A 25,782-nucleotide genomic window follows, 5' to 3' on the forward strand; every position below is an offset into this window, starting at 1 on the left:
GAGACACAGATCGGCCCGCCTTAGTCTTTGGGGTTTATATGTCTGGGTTTTCCCACGCTTCTTCAGTTTGTTAGGATTCTCTGTTATGTAGCAGTAATAAAACACTAGAGACCTATTCCTTGTCTCAGCGTGGTTCCTGGCTGTTAGAACACCTTCAGAGATCAGGATGTCCCCGAGCCTGTTGGCCTTCTGTGAGGCTGTGAAGACCTGGTTATATGTCTGGGCCTGGGGCCCCGAGTGTGTTGAGGACCCTGTTTCTTTGCTATACTAACATCTATGCATAGTTTACTTGGAGACCAAACAGTATATATTTATTTTGTACTTTTAATTGTTTTTAATTATTTTAACTGTTTTATGGTTTTTATGATTGTAAGCTGCCAGAGTCACTTGTTGAGATGGGCGGCTATAGAAAATAAATGTATGTATGTATGTATGTAAAGGTGAAGAAAAAGTGACTTTAAAACAGAGATGATAATCTTTGGGGGACTAGGAGTCACAGGTTTTTGGTGGTGGTGGTGTTTAGAAATTGGCCTCTGAGAACCTCAAGGGGGCACTGGAGTGGGGTTTCAGATTTTGGGGGGCTGGCAGGGGCTCAGCAGAGGCCTGAGATAATTTAAGTCCTTATTTTGGCCAAGTGCATTTTTAAAAATGAAAATTTGGGCTGCCAAAAGTGTGATTTGAGCCCACATGACAGCAGCCTGGTCTTCGAAGGCTCTGAGAGCTGAAAGAATGGGAGCAGATGGTCAGCTTTGGTTTTAGAAACCTTAAGAATTGCAAAGTGTGATGGAAAAGAGAGGCTACATGATTGCATGCTGGGACTGCAATTCTCTGATTAATAAAACAGTATGTAGAACCAATTCCAAATGTCAGTATTTGTTGGCTCTCTCACATATAAATTGTTCCCTGGAAATAGACTTCTGTAAGGTCATAATTTAAATTAATTATATCTCAAGTGCTCGGCGTATTATAAAATGTCACAGCTCTGGCCTACTTTCCCATCAGACTTACACAAGCAGGAAAATTGACCAGGGTGAATTTTGCCCTTCATGGAACTTGCATGGGAGAGATACCCTCTCAATGCCCCCTTAGAAGCTGAGAAGATAGAATTCAAATCCAGATGTACTTAAGTGAGATCAAATAATTCGTTTCTGGATTCTCTGTTTCCTTCCTAATGCTGAAACTAATTTAGTTCCAAGAAATCAAAGCGTAGGATACAACTGGTTACAGAAGACCAAGAACTTGATCCAGGGGGACAGCCCAAAATAATACTTACAATCGTACTGCAGTTTTCTAAATGATGGCACAGAACACAATCTAGCTTTTGGATAGAAATTGTTTAGGACAATAGAAAGCATGCGGGGTAACTTGATTAGAGTGTGCAAAGATTCTGAACTCCCTCTATCATATCCGATCAACCTACTCTTCCTCTAATCCATGTTTCTAATCCATCCAATGTTTCAAGTAGGTGATGACATAATGACATTATTGGAATGGAGAAGCAATTTGGGATTCATTTGTTCCTAGAGTGGACCGGGTAACATGCCATTAGACATGTTAATGGCATTCAGGTTTAAAGCATTCGGTTCTTTTTCACCACACAAAAGGATTCGTGGAAAATAATATTGCTACACCACTTGGTTTATTAATTAGGCAAATGTCCTTTTTCACCACCACCTCCCTGAACTTGAGAACTAAACTAGGATTCTTTGGTGTGAAAATCATGCTGTAAATCCCTCCTCCAATTCCAACTTTAATTTTCATGGGGAAGCACTACAGCTTTGTTTGGAAAACCTCACATTGAAGTCCTTACAGAGATTTTGAACCTGGATCTGCTGAAACTGACAACGCTAAACGCCTGATCAAAGTTTTTCCACATACTTTTCTTTATAGGTTTGTGCATTGAACTTATTTCCCTGGACCTCAGCCTTCAGCATACAGGTAGTCCTCACTTAATGACCATTTGTTTTGTGACAGTTCAGACTTATGATGGTGCTGGAAAAAACTGACATACAACCTGTGCTCACACTTACGACTGTCACAGCATCCCCATGGTCACGTGATCACAATTTGGGTGCTTGGCAACTGGTTTGCATTTATGACCACCACAGCATCCTGTGGTCACATGATCACCATTTTCGACCTTCCTGGCTGGCTTCTGGCAAGCAAAATCATTGAGGAACCACGCGATTCTCTTAATGACCACATGGTTTGTTTAATGACTGTGGTGATACACTTAATGACCACCGCAAAAAAAGTCAAAAAATTGGGTCAGATTCGCTTAATGACCGCTTTGCTTAGCAACCGAAATTCCGGTCTCAATTGTGGTCATTAAGTGGGGACTACCTGTACCTAACTCAGGAATAAAGAACATGTCCTAAATCAATTTCATTGGGGAATGACATGATGATCTGGAAGGATCACCTCACTGAACCCATTCCACATAATTCCATTTCCACAAAGTCATTTGGGGGAAATGAAGTCAAGATGTGAGCTATCTTGAAGAACTGTGTATTTGCCAAGAACAATTCCAAGTGTCTGAACTTAACTATCACTTGATTATTCTACAAAAGCATCCTGCGGTAATTACACGCCACACCCTTATTTTCCCACGTCTGAGAAAGAAGCTGAACTAAGAAGCCAATGGAGGCCACCAGAGTGCCACCTCATAAAAGAAATGAGTTTGTACTTTCTACATGCAGCCTCTAAAACATTAGATAGGATGCCCAGGAACCTCCAGAAGTGGTTACCAAGTTGTACTTTTTAGAGTGACAAAAGGGAGAATTTGTGATTGGGGAGTAATAGCTTGTATTTACATTTCTTTCAATTTAACCAACATCGAATCAAGAATAATTCTGGATCTGGCCCAAGCGGAGGTCTTGCTGCTGACACACCTCTCAAAGGGCAAATGCTGGTCCCAGACTCTCAGTCGGGAGAAGTGGCACACCTCTGCTGTAAACACAGCGATTGCCTCACAGGAGATCAGTCAGCTAGTTCCTCATTCTTGCCCAATATTCTTTACAAACGCTGGCAGCTGTTGATGGATAAGAATTAAAGTTGAGCTCTGCTGGAACAGACTCACTCCCTGCTTCCATGAGAGAGCAGGATATCTCTGTTCTCCCAGAAATTAGTATTCAAAGACACATTTCTCATCCTGAACATAGCTGTAATAGCTGGTTTCTACTGCTAGTTTTTATTCGCTATGGACCTGTCTTCACTACCTTTAAAACCAATCATTCTTGGATCTCAGGCATAGATTAGTTCCATCATGTGCGCCTTAAGCTGCAAATTAAATTTTCCATGTTCATGGAGAGGTAGTTTGATGTCGTGGTTACAGTGCTGGCCTAGAAACCAGGAGGCTGTGAGTTGTAGGCCTCCCTTGAGCATGAAAGCCGGCTGGGTGACCTTGGGCCAGTCACTCTATTTCAGTCCAATCCACCTCGGAGGGAACATAGGAGGCAGGAATATTAGGTATGTTTGCCACTTTGAGCTATAAATAAAAAAAGGCAGGGGGATGATGATGATGATGTTCATTTCTTCTAATCTAGACACACATATTACACACTTGGAATATGGTTACCGCTGGCCTTCCCCAATATTGCACGCTGTAGAGGGCACGGGACTTCAAATCTCAGAATTCCCCAGCTATTGGCCATTCTTGTTAGCTGAACTCCAATACATATGGGGCAGGGAGGGGGGAGGTTGGGAAAGACTTGACTAAGGCATTGATGTCAGTGTCAGAAGAAACAGAAGAAACCTCAGACAGCAAGAAGGAAGTACATGACCAAGGAGAATATAAGATGTTCCAACAAATACCAGTGTATTATCTTACCTACTGCAAATGACGGAGGTGCCTTCCACAGGCTCTGATAGGTTAGGGGCGCTCTGAGTGCAACCTAAGAGCCTGTGGGGCTTGATGGCTTGTGTAGTGGCCAGGACGGTTGACTCTGGAAATGGTTCTCCTGGGGTTCTGCTGACAGGACTATTGGCTGGTGTACCCTGGATGGGTGAATGGCTTGGAGAAACAAGAGGTGAGATATTTGGGGGGATACCTGTAGAATGGAGGAACATCAATAATTACTTTAAAAATAGTCAGTGTATACCATCTCTTCATGAAGCCAAGCCTCTACTTGAGCAGATGTCAACAGATCTCCTTTAGATGACTAGGACTGCTGACAAAAGAAATCAGTAGCTCTAACTATCCCATGGTTTTAAGTACCCCATACCAGTAAATTAAGCCAAAGTGGGATAATTAAACAACTCTTTAGAGACCATGGATTGGTGTAGAGCATAGGCAGAAACAACCAGCATCACCAGTTAAAAATATTTAGCTAATGGAGGAAAAAACTGAAGTACCATTATCAATGACCACAGACAGTATCAATGACATGGTGACTTGGCATGAGGCAGTTTGCTCTGCTCCTATCAGCAGTCTTCAATTTTCCTATTTTTGGAGAACTCATTCCTTGATTCTTGGCTAGTTGAAGCATCTCCTGAAAGTTCTCCCTGGAACTACTGTATCTGAAGATGGTCTGGTGATATGTTCCAGAATTTATTCATTTTTATTTATTAAATTTCTATACCACCTGACTCCCAGTAACTCTATTAAGTCAGTAGATATTGTGCCTGAGGGACAGTGTGGTGTGGTGTGCTGTGGGGAGACCCAGGTTCTAGTCCTTCCTTGGGCACAGAAGCCAGCTGGGTGATTTTAGACCAGCCACTCTCTTTCTCAGTCTAAGAACCAATGTGGTATACTGGTCAACCTTATGGACTAGAAGCAGAGAGACCCAGATTCTAATCCTCCCTGAGGCAGAAAAGCCAACATGGTGATGGCTGGGAAGTTGAAAAACCAGTGCGATGGGTTAAGTTATGGTCCAAAATCTTAAATGAAGTTCAGTACAGTGGATTGATTCTGATAAACACAAGAACAACATACAGTGTCTACTGCCTTAAAGTAGCCCTTTTAACTTAGAACTTTGCTTCCCAAGATCCTTCACCTGGATATGCCACAGATTGAACCTGAGATCCCCTGCATGCCTCCTACCACAAAGTATGGAGTCTCCCTTTATGCTGATCGGCTCAAAGGCTACAGTTACCAACTAACTGAAGGTTGGAGAGTTTGCAGCAATTTAAGTATAAAAAATCTCACACAAGAATGTAAATATTAACATTTCAATGGGCACACTGTGAACATTTTCTATTTGACTCTTCAGTAATTTATTATAACTCCATAATGTTCTTAAGTGTATTTGTGGTGGCTGACTGGGATATCGCAGGTCCTGAGATCACTCTTCTGGGCCATCCTAGAGATATATTCAGAAGATCTACGAACACAGCTGCCACTGACAACAGGGTATTTTATTTTGAAAAGTGAGCAATCAAATATAGTTACGTGTCTTCATGCAGTTTGAGAACATCATGATGATCATCTACTTATTGGCAGAACATCCAACAGTCAGACTGATGTTAAGGATTTTTCCATGTGTTATAGTGTGCTCAAATTATAGTTAAGATTAACAATAACTCAGGAGTTGTGATAATGCAAAAGGCATTCTTCCATCATCGTATCAGACTTCTCTAGATGAGTTCCTGTAATGCTAAACTAGATTTCAGAATTATGGCTACATCATCTATGCTGTAGTCTTGTAAGGTCTAAGAAGGGGAAAGCTCTTACAATCTTTTGTTGTTTCTAAGTGGGGGAAAGAGTGTGAAAGAACTTTGCCTGGCACCAAATTGATTAAAGTTGAGCAAATTCCTTCTACCTCCAGCTCAATTCAACATACAATCTGTGATGAAAACAAAAATGGTAGTCCCGTTGCACATCACTACTGGTTAAAAAAGGCTGGACAAGAAATATTCACACAGCCCCCAAATGTCATTTCATTTGAGAACCTATTGGGATTTAACTTGAAATCTATTATCACTCTACTACCTCTTTACTAGTTTCACCTGTCTTGAATTCAGAAAATCGATATACTCAGTAGATAACCACCTTGTCGGCTTGGCCGCTTGGAATTCAGATGGTTGGCAGCAGACAATGCATAGGAGGCTGAGAACGATCTGCTTTTGGTGAGAGTCATCAGAAAAGAATTGTTCCATGAATCAGAGCTGTGAAAATAAAAGAGAAATGGAGCACAATTTTTATTGGCATGCTTGTGTTGTTTCCTTAGAAAGAACAGAGGTCAGAGTGATGATCACAATCCCTAGGAACCTGTAAGCTAAGCTCAACTTCATGTTTCTTGCAATAGCCAATCAGATGTTTACAGGAAGCTCGCAAACTGGATACAAAGGCAATTTTGCCATCATTCCAATCTGAGAAAGGCAAAGCTGCATGTTAGTGCAGACAGAAAGAGAGAGAGAGAGAAAGGGTTATATCTGGGAAATATAACTGGGAAACTGTGAGCATCCTAGACCAAGCCAAATCCAAACACACTAGGGAATTCCTGAAAGCTTGGCACTTAGACAAGTCAGCCATCAACAGGCACATAGAGGTAAACAACATTTACACACCATTCAAAAGAGACAATAAAAAAGCTGAGAAGGAATCAAGAAGACCAGAGCACCTTCTTGCCAGCCATCAACACCCAGATAAGCAAAGATTAACACCAGGATTAACACCATATGAACCATCAAGCAGTATACAATACCCTAATCAAGGAACCACCAACTCATTCGAACACCACCATTCATTCAGTGCCATCATAACTTTGAACGGTTGCTGAACGAATGGTCATAAGTCGAGGACTACCTGTATAGTAGGTTGACAGGGAAAAGTAAGAGTTTATTCACTGGAGTTACTTGTGTAGAGAGTAAGGAAGATGACCTTGACAGAAATATACGAGAGCCATTACCTAGGCAAAGGGGGCTGAAACAATTTTTTGGCTGTGGAAAATGAGGAAACATTGAAAAGTGGCTCAGGTAGATGCTGCCCTGATTTGTTGAAGAAGAAAGAGGAAGTAGAGTTGATTTCCTGGTCTTGTCTACCTAGTGGCTGGCACTTGTCTGAATGGAAAAGGCAAGAACACACGATCCTAACCATGATACAGAGGGAAGACGACATTTTTGTACTTGTTAACAGAAAAGCTTCAGATGGGGGGAAATGGATCTCTTCAAGTTAACTCCCCTCAGATACTCTATTTCTGATATACTGCATGGGTACAATTTCCTGCCAATAATAAGGATTCCTACAGTTTCTTTATTGAAACAACCCTCAAATGAAATACATACTAGTGAATGGTAGGGGGAAAAAAAATAAAATGGAGAAGAGATCCTCTGCTTTTATGATTCCACCTCTTAAATGTAAGAGCTGAATGAGATGTTTTTCTATCAGACAGACACAACATCCTCACAGTGAGTTTATTGCCCTTGGCTACGTACAGAAGAACATTTCCCGACTGATTAAGTTTCCTAGCAGGGAAATTCAAGACCTGGTGGTTCAAATGATTGTTCTCTAACATTGGTAACTTACAGATGCATGAACTTCAACTCCCAGATTTCTCAGGGATAGCTATGCTAATTGGAGAATTCTAGAAGGTGATCCACACATCTGGGAGTTGTCAAGATTGGAAAACCCCATAGCAACCTGCTTTTGACCCACAAGGACTCTCAGATAATTGCCGATTCCACTCCTTGTCTCCAGCTCCATGCAGCGTCCGATTTACCTCACAATGTGAAGACAACAACACAGAATCAGCAGATAATTTACAGTATTGTCTTAATGTATTGCTTATCACCTATAGTTTCTCCTTCTCCTTCCTTTTTAATGACTTAAATTGTGTCAAACAAGTACCTCCATAATTTAATAGAGTCCCATCTTGATCCATTTTGATGGATATGACATGTCTTATAGTGTTATAAGCTTCTAATGATGTATTCTAGAGTATATTAGTCATATGATATTTTAGATCTGTTGACCATCTGCCCATATTTTAATGTTTGTATTTGATTTTTTAAAATTTGTATTATCTATTTTTATATCAAATATATTTAAATGCACTTGTATCTGAATTACATGTTATCTTTATTCCTTTATACAATAATAATAATTTTAAAACAGTAAAAAGATAATGACTGTTTTCATAACTGCTTAAAATGTGAAAATGCATTATTCTGGCTAGTCACTGAGACTCTTTTGGAAATTAAAAAAAAATCACCCTTTCACAGCTTGAGAATGGGATCTTCTCCTTCCACATCATGCTGAGTGTCTTACATTTATCCTTGCAGCGCATCCTAAAGATGTCTATTTCAATCCGACCTAACACTTGTGAAAGATCAATTATTTGATGGATGGATCAATTACAAGCAAGATAACAGGCTTATTTGGTGAAGAGTTTTAATGTAATGAAATCTGTTAATCAGAGAGTGGCCAATGGTTTACTCTTCCATAATTTTCCTGCTTATTTACTTTCTTATCCTGGATATTTGGGATTTTTATTAACACTGTACTGAAAGCTGGACACTATTCCCTGAACGTTTTCACTCCAGAGAAAGAGCCTTCTCTTCATTCCCCTAATTCTCAAGTTTTTTTTAGAATTTCTTTTTGCAGCAATTCTGAGTTTATGCTACTGCTGTGAGGTGGCCAAGGGGTGTGTTGCTTATTGAATGGAAGTGTGGGGAGCCAAGGGAGGATTCAGCCCACTGGAGAGATGGATCATGCTAAAAAGGCAGGACCATCCTTGGTCACTTTGCTACTAAATTAAATGCACGCATATACCTCACCCATGAAAAGTTCCCAGAAACTTCCTTTTCCTTGGGGGAAAAAACATTTGAAAATGATTTCTTTTTTTATCAAGTTGAGTGATAATGATTAAAAAAAAAGAACAAGGATTTCTTGGCACAACATTAACTTTTATATATGTTGTGGGGTCATAATCCTTCAAGCTGTTTCTTTCTGTGCTGAATACACAGGGAACAAGACATTTGATAGCATTTCTAGTTACAATATAGTGAGTTTTTGGGAGCAACAGCTGAGTCATTTCACTGTGTTTTATAGGTTTGCAAGCCTGCTTGCAGACTGTGTTAGCTGCCAATAACTTGCAAGTCTTGCTGGCCATCTCTGTCAGTCCCAGCAGGGCATTTTTGAGAATTAGCACCTTAATCTTTATGGTCGCACCAAGTCAATCACCATGCTCTAATTCACCCCCAAATATGTTCTATTTTTCTAAAACAAGTCTATGCTGCTACTTGCCACCAAAGCCCTTCCCCATTTTGAAAAAATCCACAATTTTCTTACCTGGATGATGAAGTATCATGAAGTTTGATGCTCGCACTGCGGTCCCTTCTTACTGGAGCGGGCTCCAAGGTGGGTAAACCGGTGGCAGATGTAGTTGTTGTCCAAGTGGATGACACTCGCCGTAGAAGACCTGGTGGCAGGCTCTTCCGGAAGCGCTGCAGATAAGACAATAAAATCTTATGATTATATTACTTTTCATCCATAATCTTCCATTGTAATTAGAAAGGACACCAGATAACTCTGTAGATGGGGAAACAAAACACTATTAATTTTTGACAACACTCTACTTGAGCCCAGTTCAAGGATTTTGTGCATGGTCCTTTTATCCAAAATTGTCATCATTCATTATACTTCCATAGATGAGAAAAGTATGTTTCAGATACTTCTGTGTTTTTGATGTTCTCTTAAGGATCAGATTCATATTTGTTCAAATAAAATGATTATGAAATGGTTATCCTGCAGGGTTCATTTATTTGAACTGGGCCTCTGTCTGATAGACATTTCAACTTGCCCCCTAGTTTATTGGGCTGAGGTTGCCAATGAGTTCCTTTTCTTCCAACATCTCTGCATCTACTCTGATGGCAATTTCCTTCCCCTGCAGTTCTTCCATAACATCTAAGCACAGAAGCTGTAGCTAAGCATTCCTAACAAATATTAAAACAGGATTTGAACAGGGAAAATACAGTTACCCGCTTGAGTTTGGCTTTCAACAGTTCAGTGAATAGCAATTTACTTTTGAAATTCTTTAAAAAAGGAAGAGTTTGGGGAGGGAGAACATATTTTAAGTCCAGAACATCCAGATGACATTTGGAAATGGCTCAGACAGACACCTCCCTGATTCACTGGAGTATAAGAAGGGGGAGGAGGTCCAGCACAATCAGATCTCCAAGTTTCTATTATTATAGCCAATCTCAATAAAAGTAGCTTTAACCTTCCTGTGGAGTTGATTTCTTGGTCTGGTCTACCTAGTGGGGCTGACACCTGGTGGGTATATACTGCTAAGCATGTGTTCATACATCATGACTGGTAAATCCAATGGCTGGGTTTACACATTGTCCCAAGCCACACCAATGGGCTAGTGTGATATATGAATTCCATCAACATTTATCAAAGTGACTGGTGAATTCCCTAGCCAAAATTCCACTCCTGTTCAATACTCCTAATCACAGGAGCAACTACAGGTAGTTCTCAACTTACGATCATTCGTTCAACGAATGCTGGAAGGTATGACAACGCTGAAAAAGTGACTTACGATCAGTCCTTACACTTACAACCATCGTAGCGTCCCCACAGTCACATGACAAAATTTGGGCACTTGGCAGCTGGCATGGATTTACAACAGTTGCAGCTTCCCAGGATCAAGTAATTGCCATTTGCGATCTTCTCAGCCAGCTTCCAACAAGCAAAATCAATGGGGAACTGCATGATTCGCTTAACGACTGCCACAAAAATATTGCAAAATTGGATATGGTCACATGATGCCTTGCTTAACAACTGTGCCGCTTAATGATGAATTTTCTGGTTCCTATTGTGGTTGTAAGTTGAGGACTACCTCTACTACCAATCACTATGTGTTGGTGTAGTCCTTGTATGTTCTGGGGCTGTCCAATCATTTTTTTTCTCTAATTTTTCACCAATGGATTATTGACCAATCAACTTATCAGCTACCAGATGGCAGCAAATACTTAGCTTTCTATCTCTCTTGGCTGACCTCTAGTGGTTGTCTGGAGTTGTGCAGCCCAGACGGAGCTGCTAGGTAAGCGTTGCTGAAGAGCTGGAAGTTGACAAAAGGCTTTTGGTTTATATGAAATGGGTATAAAGGTTCAGGGAATTCTCTTGTATATTGGAAATAACCAGTGTGTAGGTTGATATTCCCATTAAAATATAGTGAATAAAGCAGCTGTAGAAGCTGGGGTTTAGGTCCTCCATGCAGCCAAACCACAGTGCCTTGCAAACTAAACAGAATTGGGGAGTCACACAGCAAACCTGAGCGCTGAATGCATCCTTCAAAGATTCTCCTCCACATGCCCTCAAATGTCCACATGACATATTTTATGTCAGGATATGAAGGAAAATAACTTTCATGCCAGAAGAACCCAAGCTGCCTTCAGCCTCCCTCAGCAGTGGGCTGGCAATGAGATGAAGGTGTTACTGTGAAACATGTCCTATACAAATGGTTAAAAAATGTCCCTGAACTGTGGCAAGCAGGAGGTGTAGAAAAGCCTTCTGTCTTTCCTTAGACCAAAGATGGCTCTCTATTTGTTACTGAATTACAATTCCCAGTGTCCCTTACTGCTGCCAAAAACTGATTCAGCAATGTCTGGAAGGCCATAGGTTTCCTCTTCCAGCCTTACTTGCTCAGAATTGACCCCATGAGAAAAGAAGAAGTTATGATGGCAAGCTGGAGTCGACAACATACCTTGGGAATAGTAAGTTTTTCTCCCTTCTCCGAACATTCCTCTGTGTCCGAACAGGTGTAATTTTCATTGAATGATGCCAATGCACTGACCCTCGGTCTATGAATAGCTTGGAAGGTCAACTGTGTACTAAGCAGGTTGCTCACTGCTCGGAGTGAGGTGCAGACGTTGGGTGGTAAAGAAGGATCTGCTAGAAGGTCAGTAATGAGTCCATGCGCTTCTCCCATGACGGCAATATCTACTGTAATACTGGTGCCCGAAGACTGGAAAGAGGGGAGAAAGAAACATTAGCCCTAAATTAGAAAGTAAATAATGCATAACTACGTAAGTGTGAACTATGCAGTGTGAAGTTTATTCTCGGGGGGGAGGGGAGAGGGGGGTGCCCTGGTGCCCACTGGCATTGCACTGCTGACCTAGGGCAGCATAGAAGGAAAAAAAAAAGCATAATTCCTGTTCTATGCTTACTATAATTCCATTAATGGGGGATAACCATCTGCCTGAGGATGCTGTCTGCACATTAAATGAAAAGACAAAACATAAATGAAAAAAATCATAATATTTCTAGTTTGACTTCCCATATAAAGCAGCTTTATATATTCATGATGTAAACATGCATGCTCTGTAGATGAATTTGTATGCCCTTCAGTGGCTTTAGCTCATTCCATCTTTTTGTCCCCAGAACCTGAGAATGGATGACAAAGCATTGAGAAGATAATGCCCTACAGGCTTTCTTGACAGTAGTCTACATCAGTGTCAGCCAGCATCCTATTTTGCCTTCTATTCAAGGAAAAAAACATTCAAAGTGGGAAATGCAATTCCAGACCTGAACTGAAAACCACTGGAAATTATTCTCCATTATTCTTTCTTTTAGTTTAGTTTTTTATATCTTTTAATGTATTGATGGACTGTTTGAGCCCTGTTGTACGCCGCCCAGAGTTGCTTGTCTGTGACATGGGCAGCTATATAAATTGAATAAAAAAATAAATGTCATTCCGTATGTCCTAGCAATCAAGATTACCAACCCATCACAAAGCAAAACAAGAAACAAATGAACAAACCCCTCAAAGATAATCTACAGGACATCAGAAAGCCAGAAACAAGAGGCCAACAATATATCATGAGCTGATATAGTTTCCAAAGCAGATCATGAACTCTCTGGCCAAGACTTAAAATTAAAAGTAAATATATTTCCCCTTTCTCCACTGTTCTCCCATGCCTTTAACCTCTTTAATTTCCAAAAAAACTTGAGCAGCACATGTCAATGTTGGCAGTTTCTGTGGAAACAGCCAGTCCTTTTAGAGTTTGCAGTTCAGCCCCGAAAGGGATTTACCAGGACTGAAAATACATTCCATAACTTTTTAAACATGTTTTCTTAAAGAAATTTGGGCTCCTTTCACAAAAATAATGGGTGTGGACTTGACTGACCTCATAATGTTCCCCCCAAATGAGTTTTCATGTCATCATGGCAACTGGTGTAAGAATTGAGCCAGTGTGGAAACTAATCATGTGTCTATTAAATGACCACCTCTGCTTCCTGCCTTTGCTATAAGCATATTGCTTCATGCTACAGCAGAGTTAGCCCATGTACTCTCCTAGAAGAGCCATGTTGAGAAAAAAATATTGCGGCCAGTGAGCATATTTGGAGTTGAGGGCTCTCCACAAGATGGCTACTGACCCAAACCTTAATGGTTCTCTGTCGGCCTCACAGTGTAAACCAGATAAGCTAATTCTACTTTATTGTCAAGCTACATTGACGGAATCTGGCAAGTCTGAAAGTACAATTCCCCCTGCCCGTCTCCTTTACAGCCCAAGAAACTAGGGAGGGTCTCTTCTGAGCCTCTTGCCCTGTCCACTATGCAGCTGTGGGCTATGCTGTCTCTTATCTGACTGTTCCCTTGGCAGTGTCACTTGGTCCAGTCTCCCAAGGTCTTTCCTACATACCATTTTATTCTCTCATCATCTCCTCCAATGACTCGTGGGTTCTTCTGAGTCCATAGCTTTGCTTTCTATTAGTTCTGGCTTCAGAACCTTTTACGTCTAGTGCTGGGTTGTAGTAATCCCCTCTTTTGGATTCTCTCCTCCCATTCAATTGTTCTCTTTTGGCAGCTCCTCCTCCTCCTTTCTGTTGTCTACCTTCCTCTATTTTCTTTCTTTTCTGGGTCCTACTGGTCTGTTTCTCTACCTTAGCTCTGTTTTGATCTCTATCATAGCCCTTTCTTATTAGCTGATTCACTTAGGTTTCCTGATATTCTCAGTATCATTCAAGGGACCCAACATTTGCATCAAATATCCCCATGAGGGCATCCTATTGATACCTAGATAAAACAAGCCCTCTGGATAATGGCCTCCATACTAGCAGGATGAAACGTGGCTTTGAAATAACCAGGAAGAAGTCAACCAACCATAGTTAGAGCAATCCATGAGTAAGAAGTAGGATAAAATCTGGCCTTTATCTTCAGTGTCTTGATTCTTTAGGTAAATTACAGTGCTCCAGATATAGGAGAAAATATAGTTAATCAAAAGAGCCTCATAAGTTGGTCTATTTCTCCAACCATTGGGATAATTTAGTCTCTGCTGTTTTGTTTTTGGCTATTTTGGGACAACATGAATGAATATATATGGAAAATCTTTAGTCTCTGACATGTCCCACTTTGAGATGATTAAAAAAAAAACCCTGATATCATCAAGAGTTTGGAATTTCCTCTGTGACAGGAAACATAGCTGTTCGGTCCCCTTTATTCCTCAGTACTTGGTAGAGGGCGGGGTGGAGAAGAAAGATAAAACAATTAAAGGTATTGATCATGAATGATTCATCTATCTATCTATCTATCTATCTATCTATCTACCTACCTACCTACCTACCTACCTACCTACCTACCTACCTACCTACCATCTTACCTTTTAAGTCCATGTAGCATATGGAAGGAATTACAGATTCATAAGGGGTCTCAGTTATCAAGACCTTTAAATAATATATCAAGTTCAGTGTGATTCCCCCATTTGAAAAATCTGTCCTTATTCCTTTTTACAGATCTTTTAAGTCTTAAAATCCAGATGGTTAGAAATCGGTGAATAAAAAGACACAGTCAAGCAAAGAAAAAAAAAAGGTGGGGGGAGAAAAATATAGAACAAAACAATGGCAGCTATCGTCATTTGAAATGCGAATTATTCTCTCTAACAGATGTGAAAATAAATGGGAAGGGAAACGGAATTGCTGCAAGACATACCATGAAGCAGGGTGAGGAAAATAGAGGAGTTGTCCACAAAAGGAGGAGGCACAGAGGGAGGGAGAATGTAAAGATGAAGAAATTTGTCCTTTTCACTTCCTCCAAGGGATTTTTTTTTGTTCTCCATTCAAGAAGAAAATCATCCGGTTTTGCTAAGTTCATATCAAACAACTGAACCAAATGAAACTCATCAGGTAAAACTATTCTCAGCTTGGAAAGGACGTTATAGCTCCCTGCTGTGTTATTGTTAAAGACAAGGAATCAACCAGAAAAAAAATTAAAAAGATGGAAATCCTAAACTGAGCCAACAAACACGGAGGAATACACAAGAATTCATAACCAGATTTTGAAGAGCTAAGCATTCAGTTCTTTTTGTTTTTATGAGATGGATTTGTTCATCATTCCCCAACTTCCTTTGGTTTAAAGAGTCCTTATAAAAACACAGATTGAACAAAATTCTCAGCTGCTCCCAGGGCTGATCAGATTTACTTTAAAAAATAATTAGGAAGAGGACACAAATTCTTTTTAATTTTGGAAAAGGGACAGAGTAATTCACCAATTTCTGCCCTGAAATCTATGCAGCTCTACTTTGCCTATGTTCCTCCATAAGTCTATTCTATTTCCAAATGAATGTGGGCTTTTAAAGAAATACGCACATCTAGTGGCCAAGGCAACGGGCTAGAATCCAGGAGACTGAGAGTTCTAGTCCCGCCTTGGGCATGAAAGCCAGCTGGGTGACCTTGGGCCAGTCCCTCTCTTTCAGCCCAACTCACCTCCCAGGGTTGTTGTTGTGGGGAAAACAAGAGGAGGAAGGAGTGTTAGGCATGTTCACTGCCTTGAGTTATTTATAAAAATAATAATGGTGGGATAGAAAAATAAATAAATAAATAAAATTTTCTCACAAAATGGGTATTCCTACAACTATTTAAATTTATGCATTTCCCAAAATATTTTATTTTGAAACATACATTTGTAAACAAGGAGTTTTGATGCATGCATTTCAAGATTCAGAGACGGGCAGAATCAGGTCAAGCCCTTTCACAACCCACAAAGAACACATTAGTCCTAAGGAGCTGTGACCACGTATTCATCTAATAAGGGGTGGAAAACTTCCATGAGCAATAAAAGACAGCTCCAGGCTTTGTGCTATACATCAAGGATCATGGGCTAAAAGTGGGCTGGTCCTGCTTTCTCCTTAACATCCCAAGTGCAAAAAGGTTTCTAACATTTGCCTCCATACTTCTGGGAAAGAGGGGTCTTTGAGGGCCACAAAAGTGATGTTAATAGCCTCCATGAGGCCCCCAAGGACACTTTTTGCATCCCTGATCTATCTGCATGAAAGGGCTTAAGGAAGAATAAGGGGAGCCTGAGGTTGTCCTGATGATTTTGCATTACTAACCCTTTCATCTCTGGCCACTTGCCATGTTAGACATCCCTGTATTGAGTATATTGAGGGCTACACATTTTCCATCCTGGCTCTGCCATACTAGCTCTTATTTTTCCTAAGCTAAGTAGCTCAATTTTTATGGTCTTTTTCTATCTCAGCAGGATCCCTTTTAAGACAGAACTGCACACTGGCTTCATGCTCACATTAAGATAAGCCATAATATAGTTCATTCTGATTTGACTTCAGATATTGACAATGAAGATACTGAGGTGGTGGGTAGCTTCTGCCTTTTAGGATCAACTATCAACAGTAAAGGACCCAGCAGTCAAGAAACAAGCCACAGACCTGGTAGAGTAGCAATGAAGGCCTTGGAAAAGATATTCAGATGTTAGGACGTGAAAGAATAGAATTGTGCAGGCAATGGCTTTCCCTGTGATACTCTATGGAAGTGTAAGATGGACTTTGAAGAAGCAGGATCTACCATCCAGAAGTGGGAAAAGCCAAGGAGGCTGCAGATTGCTGGAGAGATGATTGAACCAGGAGAAACAGGGCATTTACACCCCCACTTGGCTACCTCATAATGCAAGAACACTTCCCTCCGCCCAGGAGAATTTCATTGGTTGAAAGAAAATTTGAAGACAACCCTTCATTGAGGATAAAGTTTTAGTTTAAAAACTAGGTAGCGCATTAGTGCAGAGACTTCAGCCATCACCGAACACAAAACCAGAAAAACCTGAACTTATTTTACTAAGGATTCCAGAAATGTTTACACTATCTATCACGCACAATCCTAAAGATGCCCCAGTTGACAGATGAAGCCACTAAATTTGCTTGCTGTCTTTTACACAGTGTTTATGTATGCATACTCCAGGAAACTGAAAAAGTGGAAAACGCTCTGCACTGCATTGTGCCAATCCTCCACTAGATGGCAATAGCACACGCCGTATATGTTTTCTGATCAAAATACCCCTTCTGGTTGATTCTTAAAATTTATGCCAGGCATAAAAGCAGTGTGTGTTGAGTGGGGTATATTTAAACTCTTATTTTAACCCACTGGGCATGCATTCCAGTGCCATCTCCCCAGCTCCCAGAGAATGAATGCATAAATTTGCAAGCCTGCGTGCTGTCTTGAGATTTTTCTATGGAAAAGTAGATTAGTTTCCTGCAATTAATAACAATGATATTGTAATAAAACATTTCTATTGCAGTTTCAATTGTTCTAATGGAATGCATGAGGAGAGAGAGGAAGAGGCTTGAGAGCCAACAGCTTATGGCAGAGATAGGCAACACAGCATCCTCTAGACTTTTTGGACTACAGTGCCCATCTGCTCTGCTCATTTTGAAAACAGCTCCAGGAATTCTACTTCTTTATAACTTTTTTCTTTTCTCTTTCTTTCTTTGCACCTTTTCCCCCCCACATACTATTTTTCTTCACTTTCTTTACCCTTCTTTCAAAATTTGTACTGTTTTTATCCTCTTAAAAATTTCTTTAATAAATACACACACACATACTGTATATATATAAAAAAGGTGTAACCTTAGAAAGAGAGGTTAAAATATAAATGTGCTTGTAACTGCTGTTAAGGAAGCTGCTTCTTTATAACTTTTTCTTTTCTGTTTCTTTCTTTGCACCTTTTTCACTTATTTTTCTTTACTCTTTTTTCAACATTTGTATTGTTTTTATTTTTATTTTTATTTGCTTTGATTTGTTTTTTATTGCTGTTTATTGTATTTATTGTTTATTGTTTTATTGTTTTTGTTTATATTTTTATTGTTTCTATTGCTTTTATGTTTTATGTTATATATACATATATATATTATCTTCCTTTCTTTGCACCTTTTTCATTTATTATTTTTCTTTACTTCCTTTACTCTTTTTTCAAAATTGCAGGAAGAAAGAATCACTGCCTGGCTATTGCCAGAGATTTTGCCCATTAGATTAAATGGCCCATTAGAGGAGTTTTGCATTTTTTTGCCCTTCCAGACAGTGCTAATTTCCTCCAAGACTTCAAGGAATAAGTAAATTAGCTTTATTCTCTCCAACCCAATGGAACATTGGAAGAAATTATGTACAGGGCTTCAGGATTCCTCCTGTTTGTAAAACAGAATACTGTAATTCAGTGTTTCTCAACCTTAGCAATTTTAAGATGTCTGGACTTCAACTCCCAGAATTCCGCAGTGCTGTCTAGGGAATTCTGGGAGTTGAAGTCCAGGCATCTTAAAGTTGCTAAGGTTGAGAAACACTGCTGTAACTCTTTGAAAACAGAACAGAGGTCTACCAACGTCTATTAGCTTTCCTGGATTAAACCTGTTTAACCTGGCTACTGAATTAACCCATTTTTGGGTTCACACAATATCTTGGACTCTTAAACTAAGGCAATGGGCTGGGTTTGCACCACACACTAAACTACAGTAAACCCAAGCTTAATCTCACTAAGTTTAGCAGGTTGTGTAAATGCATCTGCTTGGCTTTCATTTGAGCTGGTGAATAATCTCACAGTCAAAACGAATGCAGGAATGAAAGTCACAAAACTCATTAGGCCACAAAGAGCAATAGGGGGGAAAAAATTAAACTCTGCAGCTCAGTGAATAAAGCAGTACTTGTACTTGTAATATCCATTACTCGTGGGGAAAGTGAGCTGCATGTTTCTTCTTTGCCCTTGTTCTTAAGGTGTCTGGGTGACTTGTGTAAACAACACACCCTGTTCCAGTGGAACAGAAAGATGGGGTGGGGGCGAATCACAGAGATTGACAGGACCCCCCAGTGTAGAATTCATTTCATTCTTGCACGATGACTTGCTACCCTGTATACAACACCAACTAAAAAATACTCTCAATAAGGGAGAAAGCAGCCAGATGTTGCAACCAGCCAGATGTTTAAGCAAGGATGGAACAAGGCTTTGATTGACCTTGATTAAAACACTGCCAGCCAACCAACACCCACCAATGCCCCATCATACACAAATGCACAGCCCCACCAGAGGGGGCCTACTAAACAATATAACACTGGAGCAAATGATACTGGTTCACCACCAGTTAGAGCACCACCACTGACTCTACATTATTCACCCACCTTTCCCAACCTTACTGCCCCTTAGATATAAGGATTTCAGTTCCCAGAATTCTCAGAAATGAGAACTCTAGGACATAAATCCACACATCAGGAGTATCCTTGGATTGAGAAAGCTGGTTTGTGTTGGCTAGTGGAAGCTCCCCAGGTCTTCCTGGACTTGTCAGGTATTAAATCTAGGTTTTTCTGCATGGAAACTGTGACTGGTAGTCCATCTAAGGCAGAACACAAGGCAGCAGTATGCTGTGGTTGAGAGAAATGCACTTGCAATTTTAGGCTGCATCACTGAACATCTATAGTACATAGAGTAGCCAGGAATAGCCTAGCGGAACCCCCCCTCCCCGAACGTATGATATCTACAGCAGTTATTGCTAAGCTTAGAATGCATTTTTCTGGCAAAACAATTGTCACTGGTTTTCATTTCAAAATATGGCACCGGGTGGATGGGAATTCTGGGTTTGTAGTCAACTTGTCAGGAAGGCACCAGCTTGGGTATGTGATCCTGATAAGCTGAATGCTGGAGTTTCACTGCTCTGTTGCCATTTCTTGAGCAGCTATACAAAGCCAAGATGCCCAGTCCCACCATACAGAACTCTTCAGAGATTTGTCTTCTGATCGGTGTCCAAGGTTGTGAAAAGATCATACTGTCTGTCATAAATGGTAGAGGTGTTCTCATGTGCCACCTTCATTTAAGAAGCAAAAAGACAGGGCAAAGATATATTCTTCTTCTGTCTAATCTCATAAAGGAGCTGTCAAAAGGCCATCCAAAGCTCACTGCTCCAAACTCTCAGCAGCCAGATCTTGTCTTCCCACAGCATTGCTTATTGGAAAGGGATGACTCTTTTAGATGGATGGTTTTAAGATGCTTCAATCTCAACTGTCTAAACTGAGAACGCTAACCTTTCAAGTTGATTATCCATCTCTCTAGCTGTGGGATGAGGGAGGGGAAAAGAAATACTGGCATCAATATTTTAGTTTCAAGACTTCCTGTAACTTCCAACTCTTTGATTTTGTTATCTTGGAAGAGGACGAAGAGGAGGGACAGGAAGAAGAGCAATAGGTACAGCAGGCTTCAACAATTTTTTTTTTTGGAAGGTAAAATCATATTGAATCTCTGAGAACTCTGCATTCCAAAGGTCTTCTGGAGCACTATGGAATCTCAGTACTGCACTAATAGGCAAATATTGGATATAATTATAATTATAATTGAAATGTTTCAGAATTCTTCAGAATTCTTTGATTTAATGAGACTGCCATTTAACTAGTTAGAAAGGACTCCTTGATGCCTCTGATGTCTTACCTGGGCAGCCTTTAAGAGAAAGATGTTACAACTACTTAGTTTCTGATGAATAACCTTATTTGGAAGCAGGAAGATGGGCCCAATTCCATCAATGACAGTATGTTTCCTCGCTGATATATTTCGTTTTGCCTTCGATCTTTGAATTTATGGTAGCTTGAGCCAATGCATTCCACAGGCTTGGTTTTGCAGCTTGCCACTGGTTGGGTTGCACATCACGCCAAACCATTATTTGTTTAACGGAGCAGTAAGTTAGCTACGGAGATTTGGATGGCCCCAACCCTTTCAGCCTTTCACAAGGCACTGAAGACCTGGCTATTCCCTCAGGCCTTTTGGGCCAGGGTGATCAGCTCTGCTAGTATGGGTGTTTAATAATTAATTGTTTATCAGGCACTGGGGGGGTTATGTTTGGGGGGGTTGTCTGTTTTTGATCCTGTGAGCCACCCAGAGTCACTTGAATGAGATGGACAGCTATGTAAATGATATAAATAAAGTAATAAAAATGTGTCTCCTGTACTTCTGAAGACAAGGGAAGGTAGCATTGCACATCTAGTCTGAGTAGCTTCTGGGCATAATTCACACTCTTTTGCTCCTTGACCCTGGTTTAACAGTGATGAATGGTGGCCAGCAGCATGAGCTGGCTACTGTATAACTAGCTACATTTACATGGTGATGATGATGATCAGATACCCTCAGTCCTTTCCTCTGAAACGGGAAGACACAATTTTTCAGACCAAGGATTGTACCTGGTCTTCAGGATATGCCAGAGGCTGCCTTCTTCGAAAAAGACCAGGCCAGAATAAAGCAGCAGGAAGGGCCAGGACAAAAATTAAGTTTGATTACTTTACACTGATCACTTCATTCTTATTTTATTTATTTCCCCATAACAGTCAACTGCCCCCAATTCATGCAGACTCTAGACAGTTTACAATGGTGTCCTCACTATAGGTCAAAAAAAGGGAAGATGGCGGTCAGGGTGGTACAACTGAAGCCCCGCCCCTTGCACACCCAAAGGAGGTGGGGATTCAAATGTTAGTGCAATGGTCACCTTGACGTCCCCCACCATGGATGCTGCTGGCAGTTTACAATAAAGAGCAAAGAAATAAGAGAAAGCAAAAGAAACAGCAAAATATAAAATAAATCAATTAATAAATAAATCAAATGGCTGTACAGAATCAATCAGACTCTAAAGGACAACAGAAGAAAACAGTTGATTATCTTGGAGAAAACAAGGAGGGAAGGGGCCATGGGTATCTTTGGAGGGAAGCATGTTCCAAAACCTTCAGCAAAGGATCGTTACCTTGTCGTGGTGCTGGAGCTTGAGCACCTCAGTGATGCATGAGCTAAACGTGAAGGGCCACCCAAGACGGGAAGGTCATGACAGAGAGGTCAGACTAAATGCGATCCCTGGGGAAGGTAATGGCAACCCACCCACATTCTTGCCGTGAAAACTAAATGGATCAGTACAACCAGAGATATGTCGGTATACCATCGGAAGATGAGACCCCCAGGTCGGAAGATGGTCAAAATGCTACTGGGGGGGAACAGAGGATGAGTTCAACTAGCCCCAGACGTGATGACGCAGCTAGCTCAAAGCCGAAAGGACGGCTAGCGGCCGACGGTGCTGGTGGTGAACGGCAAATCTGATGTTCTAAGGATCAACACACCACTGGAACCTGGAATGTAAGACCTATGAGCCAGGGCAAATTGGATGTGGTTATTGGGGAGATGTCAGGATTAAAGATAGACATTCTGGGCGTCAGTTAACTGAAATGGACTGGAATGGGCCACTTCACATCAAATGACCACCAAATCTACTACTGTGGACAAGAGGACCACAGAAGAAATGGAGTAGCCTTCATAATTAATAGTCAAGTGGCTAAAGCAGTGCTCGGATACAATCCAAAAAACGATAGAATGATCTCAATTTGAATTCAGGGCAAGCCATCTAAGATCACAGTGATCCAAATATATCCCCAACCACAGATGCTGAAGAAGCTGAAGTAGAGCAGTTCTATGAGGATCTGCAGCACCTACTGGACAACACGCCTAAAAGAGATGTTATTTTCATCACGGGAGGCTGGAATGCTAAGGTGGGCAGTCAAATGACACCTGCAATTACAGGTAAGCATGGCCTGGGAGAACAAAACGAAGCAGGACATAGGCTGATAGAATTTTGCCAAGACAACTCACTCTGCATAACAAACACTCTCTTCCAGCAACCTAAGAGACGGCTTTATACATGGACTTAGATGGACAACACCGAAACCAGATTGACTACATCTTTTGCAGCCAAAGGTGGCGGACATCTATACAGTCGGTAAAAACAAGACCTGGAGCTGACTGTAGTTCAAATCACGAACTTCTTCTTGCGCAATTTAGGATCAGACTCAAGAGATTAGGGAAGACTTACAGATCAGCTAGATATGAGCTCACTAATATTCCTAAGGAATATGCAGTGGAGGTGAAGAATAGATTTAAGGGATTGGACTTAGTAGAAAGGGTCCTGGAAGAACTATGGACAGAAGTCCGCAACATTGTTCAAGAGGCGGCAACAAAATACATCCCAAAGAAAGAGAAAACCAAGAAGGCAAAATGGCTGTCTGCTGAGACACTAGAAGTAGCCCAAGAAAGAAGGAAAGCAAAAGGCAACAGTGATAGGGGGAGAGATGCCCAATTAAATGCAAAATTCCAGAGGTTAGCCAGAAGAGATAAGGAATTATTTTTAAACAAGTAGTGCATGGAAGTGGAAGAAGACAATAGAATAGGAAGGACAAGAGATCTCTTCCAGAAAATTAGAAACATCGGAGGTAAATTCCAGGCCAAAATGGGTATGATCAAAAACAAAGATGGCAAGGACCTAACAGAAGAAGAAGAGATCAAGAAAAGGTGGCAAGAATATACGGAAGACCTGTACAGGAAGGATAACAATATCGGGGATAGCTTTGACGGTGTGATCAGTGAGCTAGAGCCAGACATCCTGAAGAGTGAGGTTGAATGGGCCTTAAGAAGCATTGCTAATAACAAGGCAGTAGGAGACGAGGGCATCCCAGCTGAACTGTTCAAAATCTTGCAAGATGATGCTGTCAAGGTAATGCATGCTATATGCCAGCAAATTTGGAAAACACAAGAATGGCCATCAGATTGGAAAAAATCAACTTATATCCACATAACAAAAAAGGGAAACACTAAAGAATGTTCAAACTATCGAACAGCGGCACTCATTTCACATGCCAGTAAGGTAATGCTCAAGATCCTGCAAGGTAGACTTCAGCAATTCATGGAGCGAGAATTGCCAGATGTACAAGCTGGGTTTAGAAAAGGCAGAGGAACTAGGGCCAAATTGCCAATATCCAATCGATAATGGAAAAAGCCAGGGAGTTTCAGAAAAGCATCTATTTCTGTTTTATTGACTATTTTAAAGCCTTTGACTGTGTGGACCATAACAAATTGTGGCAAGTTCTTAGTGGTATGGGGATACCAAGTCATCTTGTCTGCCTCCTGAAGAATCTGTATAATGACCAAGTAGCAACAGTAAGAACAGACCATGGAACAACAGACTGGTTTAAGATTGGGAAAGGAGTACGGCAGGGCTGTATACTCTCACCCTACCTTTTCAACTTGTACGCAGAACACATCATGCGACATGCTGGGCTTGAGGAATCCAAGGCTGGAGTTAAAATCTCTGGAAGAAACATTAACAATCTCAGATATGCAGATGATACCACTTTGATGGCTGAAAGTGAAGAGGAACTGAGGAGCCTTATGATGAAGGTGAAAGAAGAAAGTGCAAAAGCTGGCTTGCAGCTAAACCTCAAAAAACCCAAGATTATGGCAACCAGCTTGATTGATAACTGGCAAATAGAGGGAGAAAATGTAGAAGCGGTGAAAGACTTTGTATTTCTAGGTGCGAAGATTACTGCAGATGCTGACTGCAGTCAGGAAATCAGAAGACGCTTAATCCTTGGGAGAAGAGCAATGACCAATCTCGATAAAATAGTTAAGAGCAGAGACATCACCCTGACAACAAAGGTCCGCATAGTTAAAGCAATGGTGTTCCCCGTAGTAACATATGGCTGCAAGAGCTGGACCATAAGGAAGGCTGGGAGAAGGAAAATCGGTGCTTTTGAACTGTGGTGTTGGAGGAAAATTCTGAGAGTGCCTTGGACTGCAAGAAGATCAAACCAGTCCATCCTCCAGGAAATAAAGCCAGACTGCTCACTTGAGGGAATGATATTAAAGGCAAAACTGAAATACTTTGGCCACATCATGAGAAGACAGGACACCATGGAGAAGATGCTGATGCTAGGGAGAGTGGAAGGCAAAAGGAAGAGGGGCCGACCAAGGGCAAGATGGATGGATGATATTCTAGAGGTGACGGACTCGTCCCTGGGGGAGCTGGGGGTGTTGACGACCGACAGGAAGCTCTGGCGTGGGCTGGTCCATGAAGTCACGAAGAGTCGGAAGCGACTAAACGAATAAACAACAAAATGTTCCAAAACACTGTGGTAATTAAAATTAAATACATACAGCTAATGTGACTATGGGGTATACATTTAATAACTTCCCATGTCAATCATATTCAAAATGGCAACTTCCAGGATTTTGGATTACACATCCTGATTTTCTAAAACCAGCTAAACTTGACATTTTGGAAAAATTCACCCCCTCTATACCTTTCGCAAAGGGTTTTGAGCTTCTCCCCATAAAAACTGCCAAGTAAAGATGGGTTGAAAAGCATCGGTTCAGGTCCAATTTCCACAGCAACTGATTGTTATAAAATTCATCTGAGAGAGAAAGTGAATTACTCAGTGAGAGCAGAAGCTAAGTGAAAATACGAGTATGGATTTGATCCAACCAGGCTAGAAAACAGTAATCCAGAATACCCCAAACTGGAGGGTTCACACACACACCCTTCCCTCCCTGGATTAAGAACCTTCTGACATGCTTTATTACTGCATCTGAGTCTGAATTATGCAGAAATGCAGCAGAAGTGGCAGCTGGTGACAACTTATTCTGCAGAAGTGATTTAACAACCCAATCGTATCCAAATGCAGTAAAGGAAACAATTGCCGACTTTCCTGAGGGAGGCAAAACCAGATCAAATCACAAGGGCCCTTGTTTATTTGTGAATACTTTGTTTTCACAGGAACCG

At 40.9% G+C, this 25,782-nt stretch overlaps 1 protein-coding gene across 1 annotated transcript in view; it reads right to left on the reverse strand.

Annotated features, from left to right (window-relative positions):
* PDE3A (phosphodiesterase 3A) overlaps positions 1–25,782 on the reverse strand; it is a 270,781-nt gene that overhangs the window by 28,548 nt on the left and 216,451 nt on the right. Inside the window, exons 3-6 of the mRNA XM_063308497.1 lie at positions 11,649–11,909; positions 9,230–9,384; positions 5,990–6,105; positions 3,830–4,049 (exon numbers count right to left, since the gene is read on the reverse strand). Of these exons, the coding sequence (XP_063164567.1) occupies positions 3,830–4,049; positions 5,990–6,105; positions 9,230–9,384; positions 11,649–11,909 (752 nt within the window). The remainder of the gene's footprint in view (positions 1–3,829; positions 4,050–5,989; positions 6,106–9,229; positions 9,385–11,648; positions 11,910–25,782) is intronic.

The sequence above is a fragment of the Candoia aspera genome, chromosome 7, assembly GCF_035149785.1.
Source record: "Candoia aspera isolate rCanAsp1 chromosome 7, rCanAsp1.hap2, whole genome shotgun sequence".
Classification (NCBI taxonomy): domain Eukaryota; kingdom Metazoa; phylum Chordata; class Lepidosauria; order Squamata; family Boidae; genus Candoia; species Candoia aspera.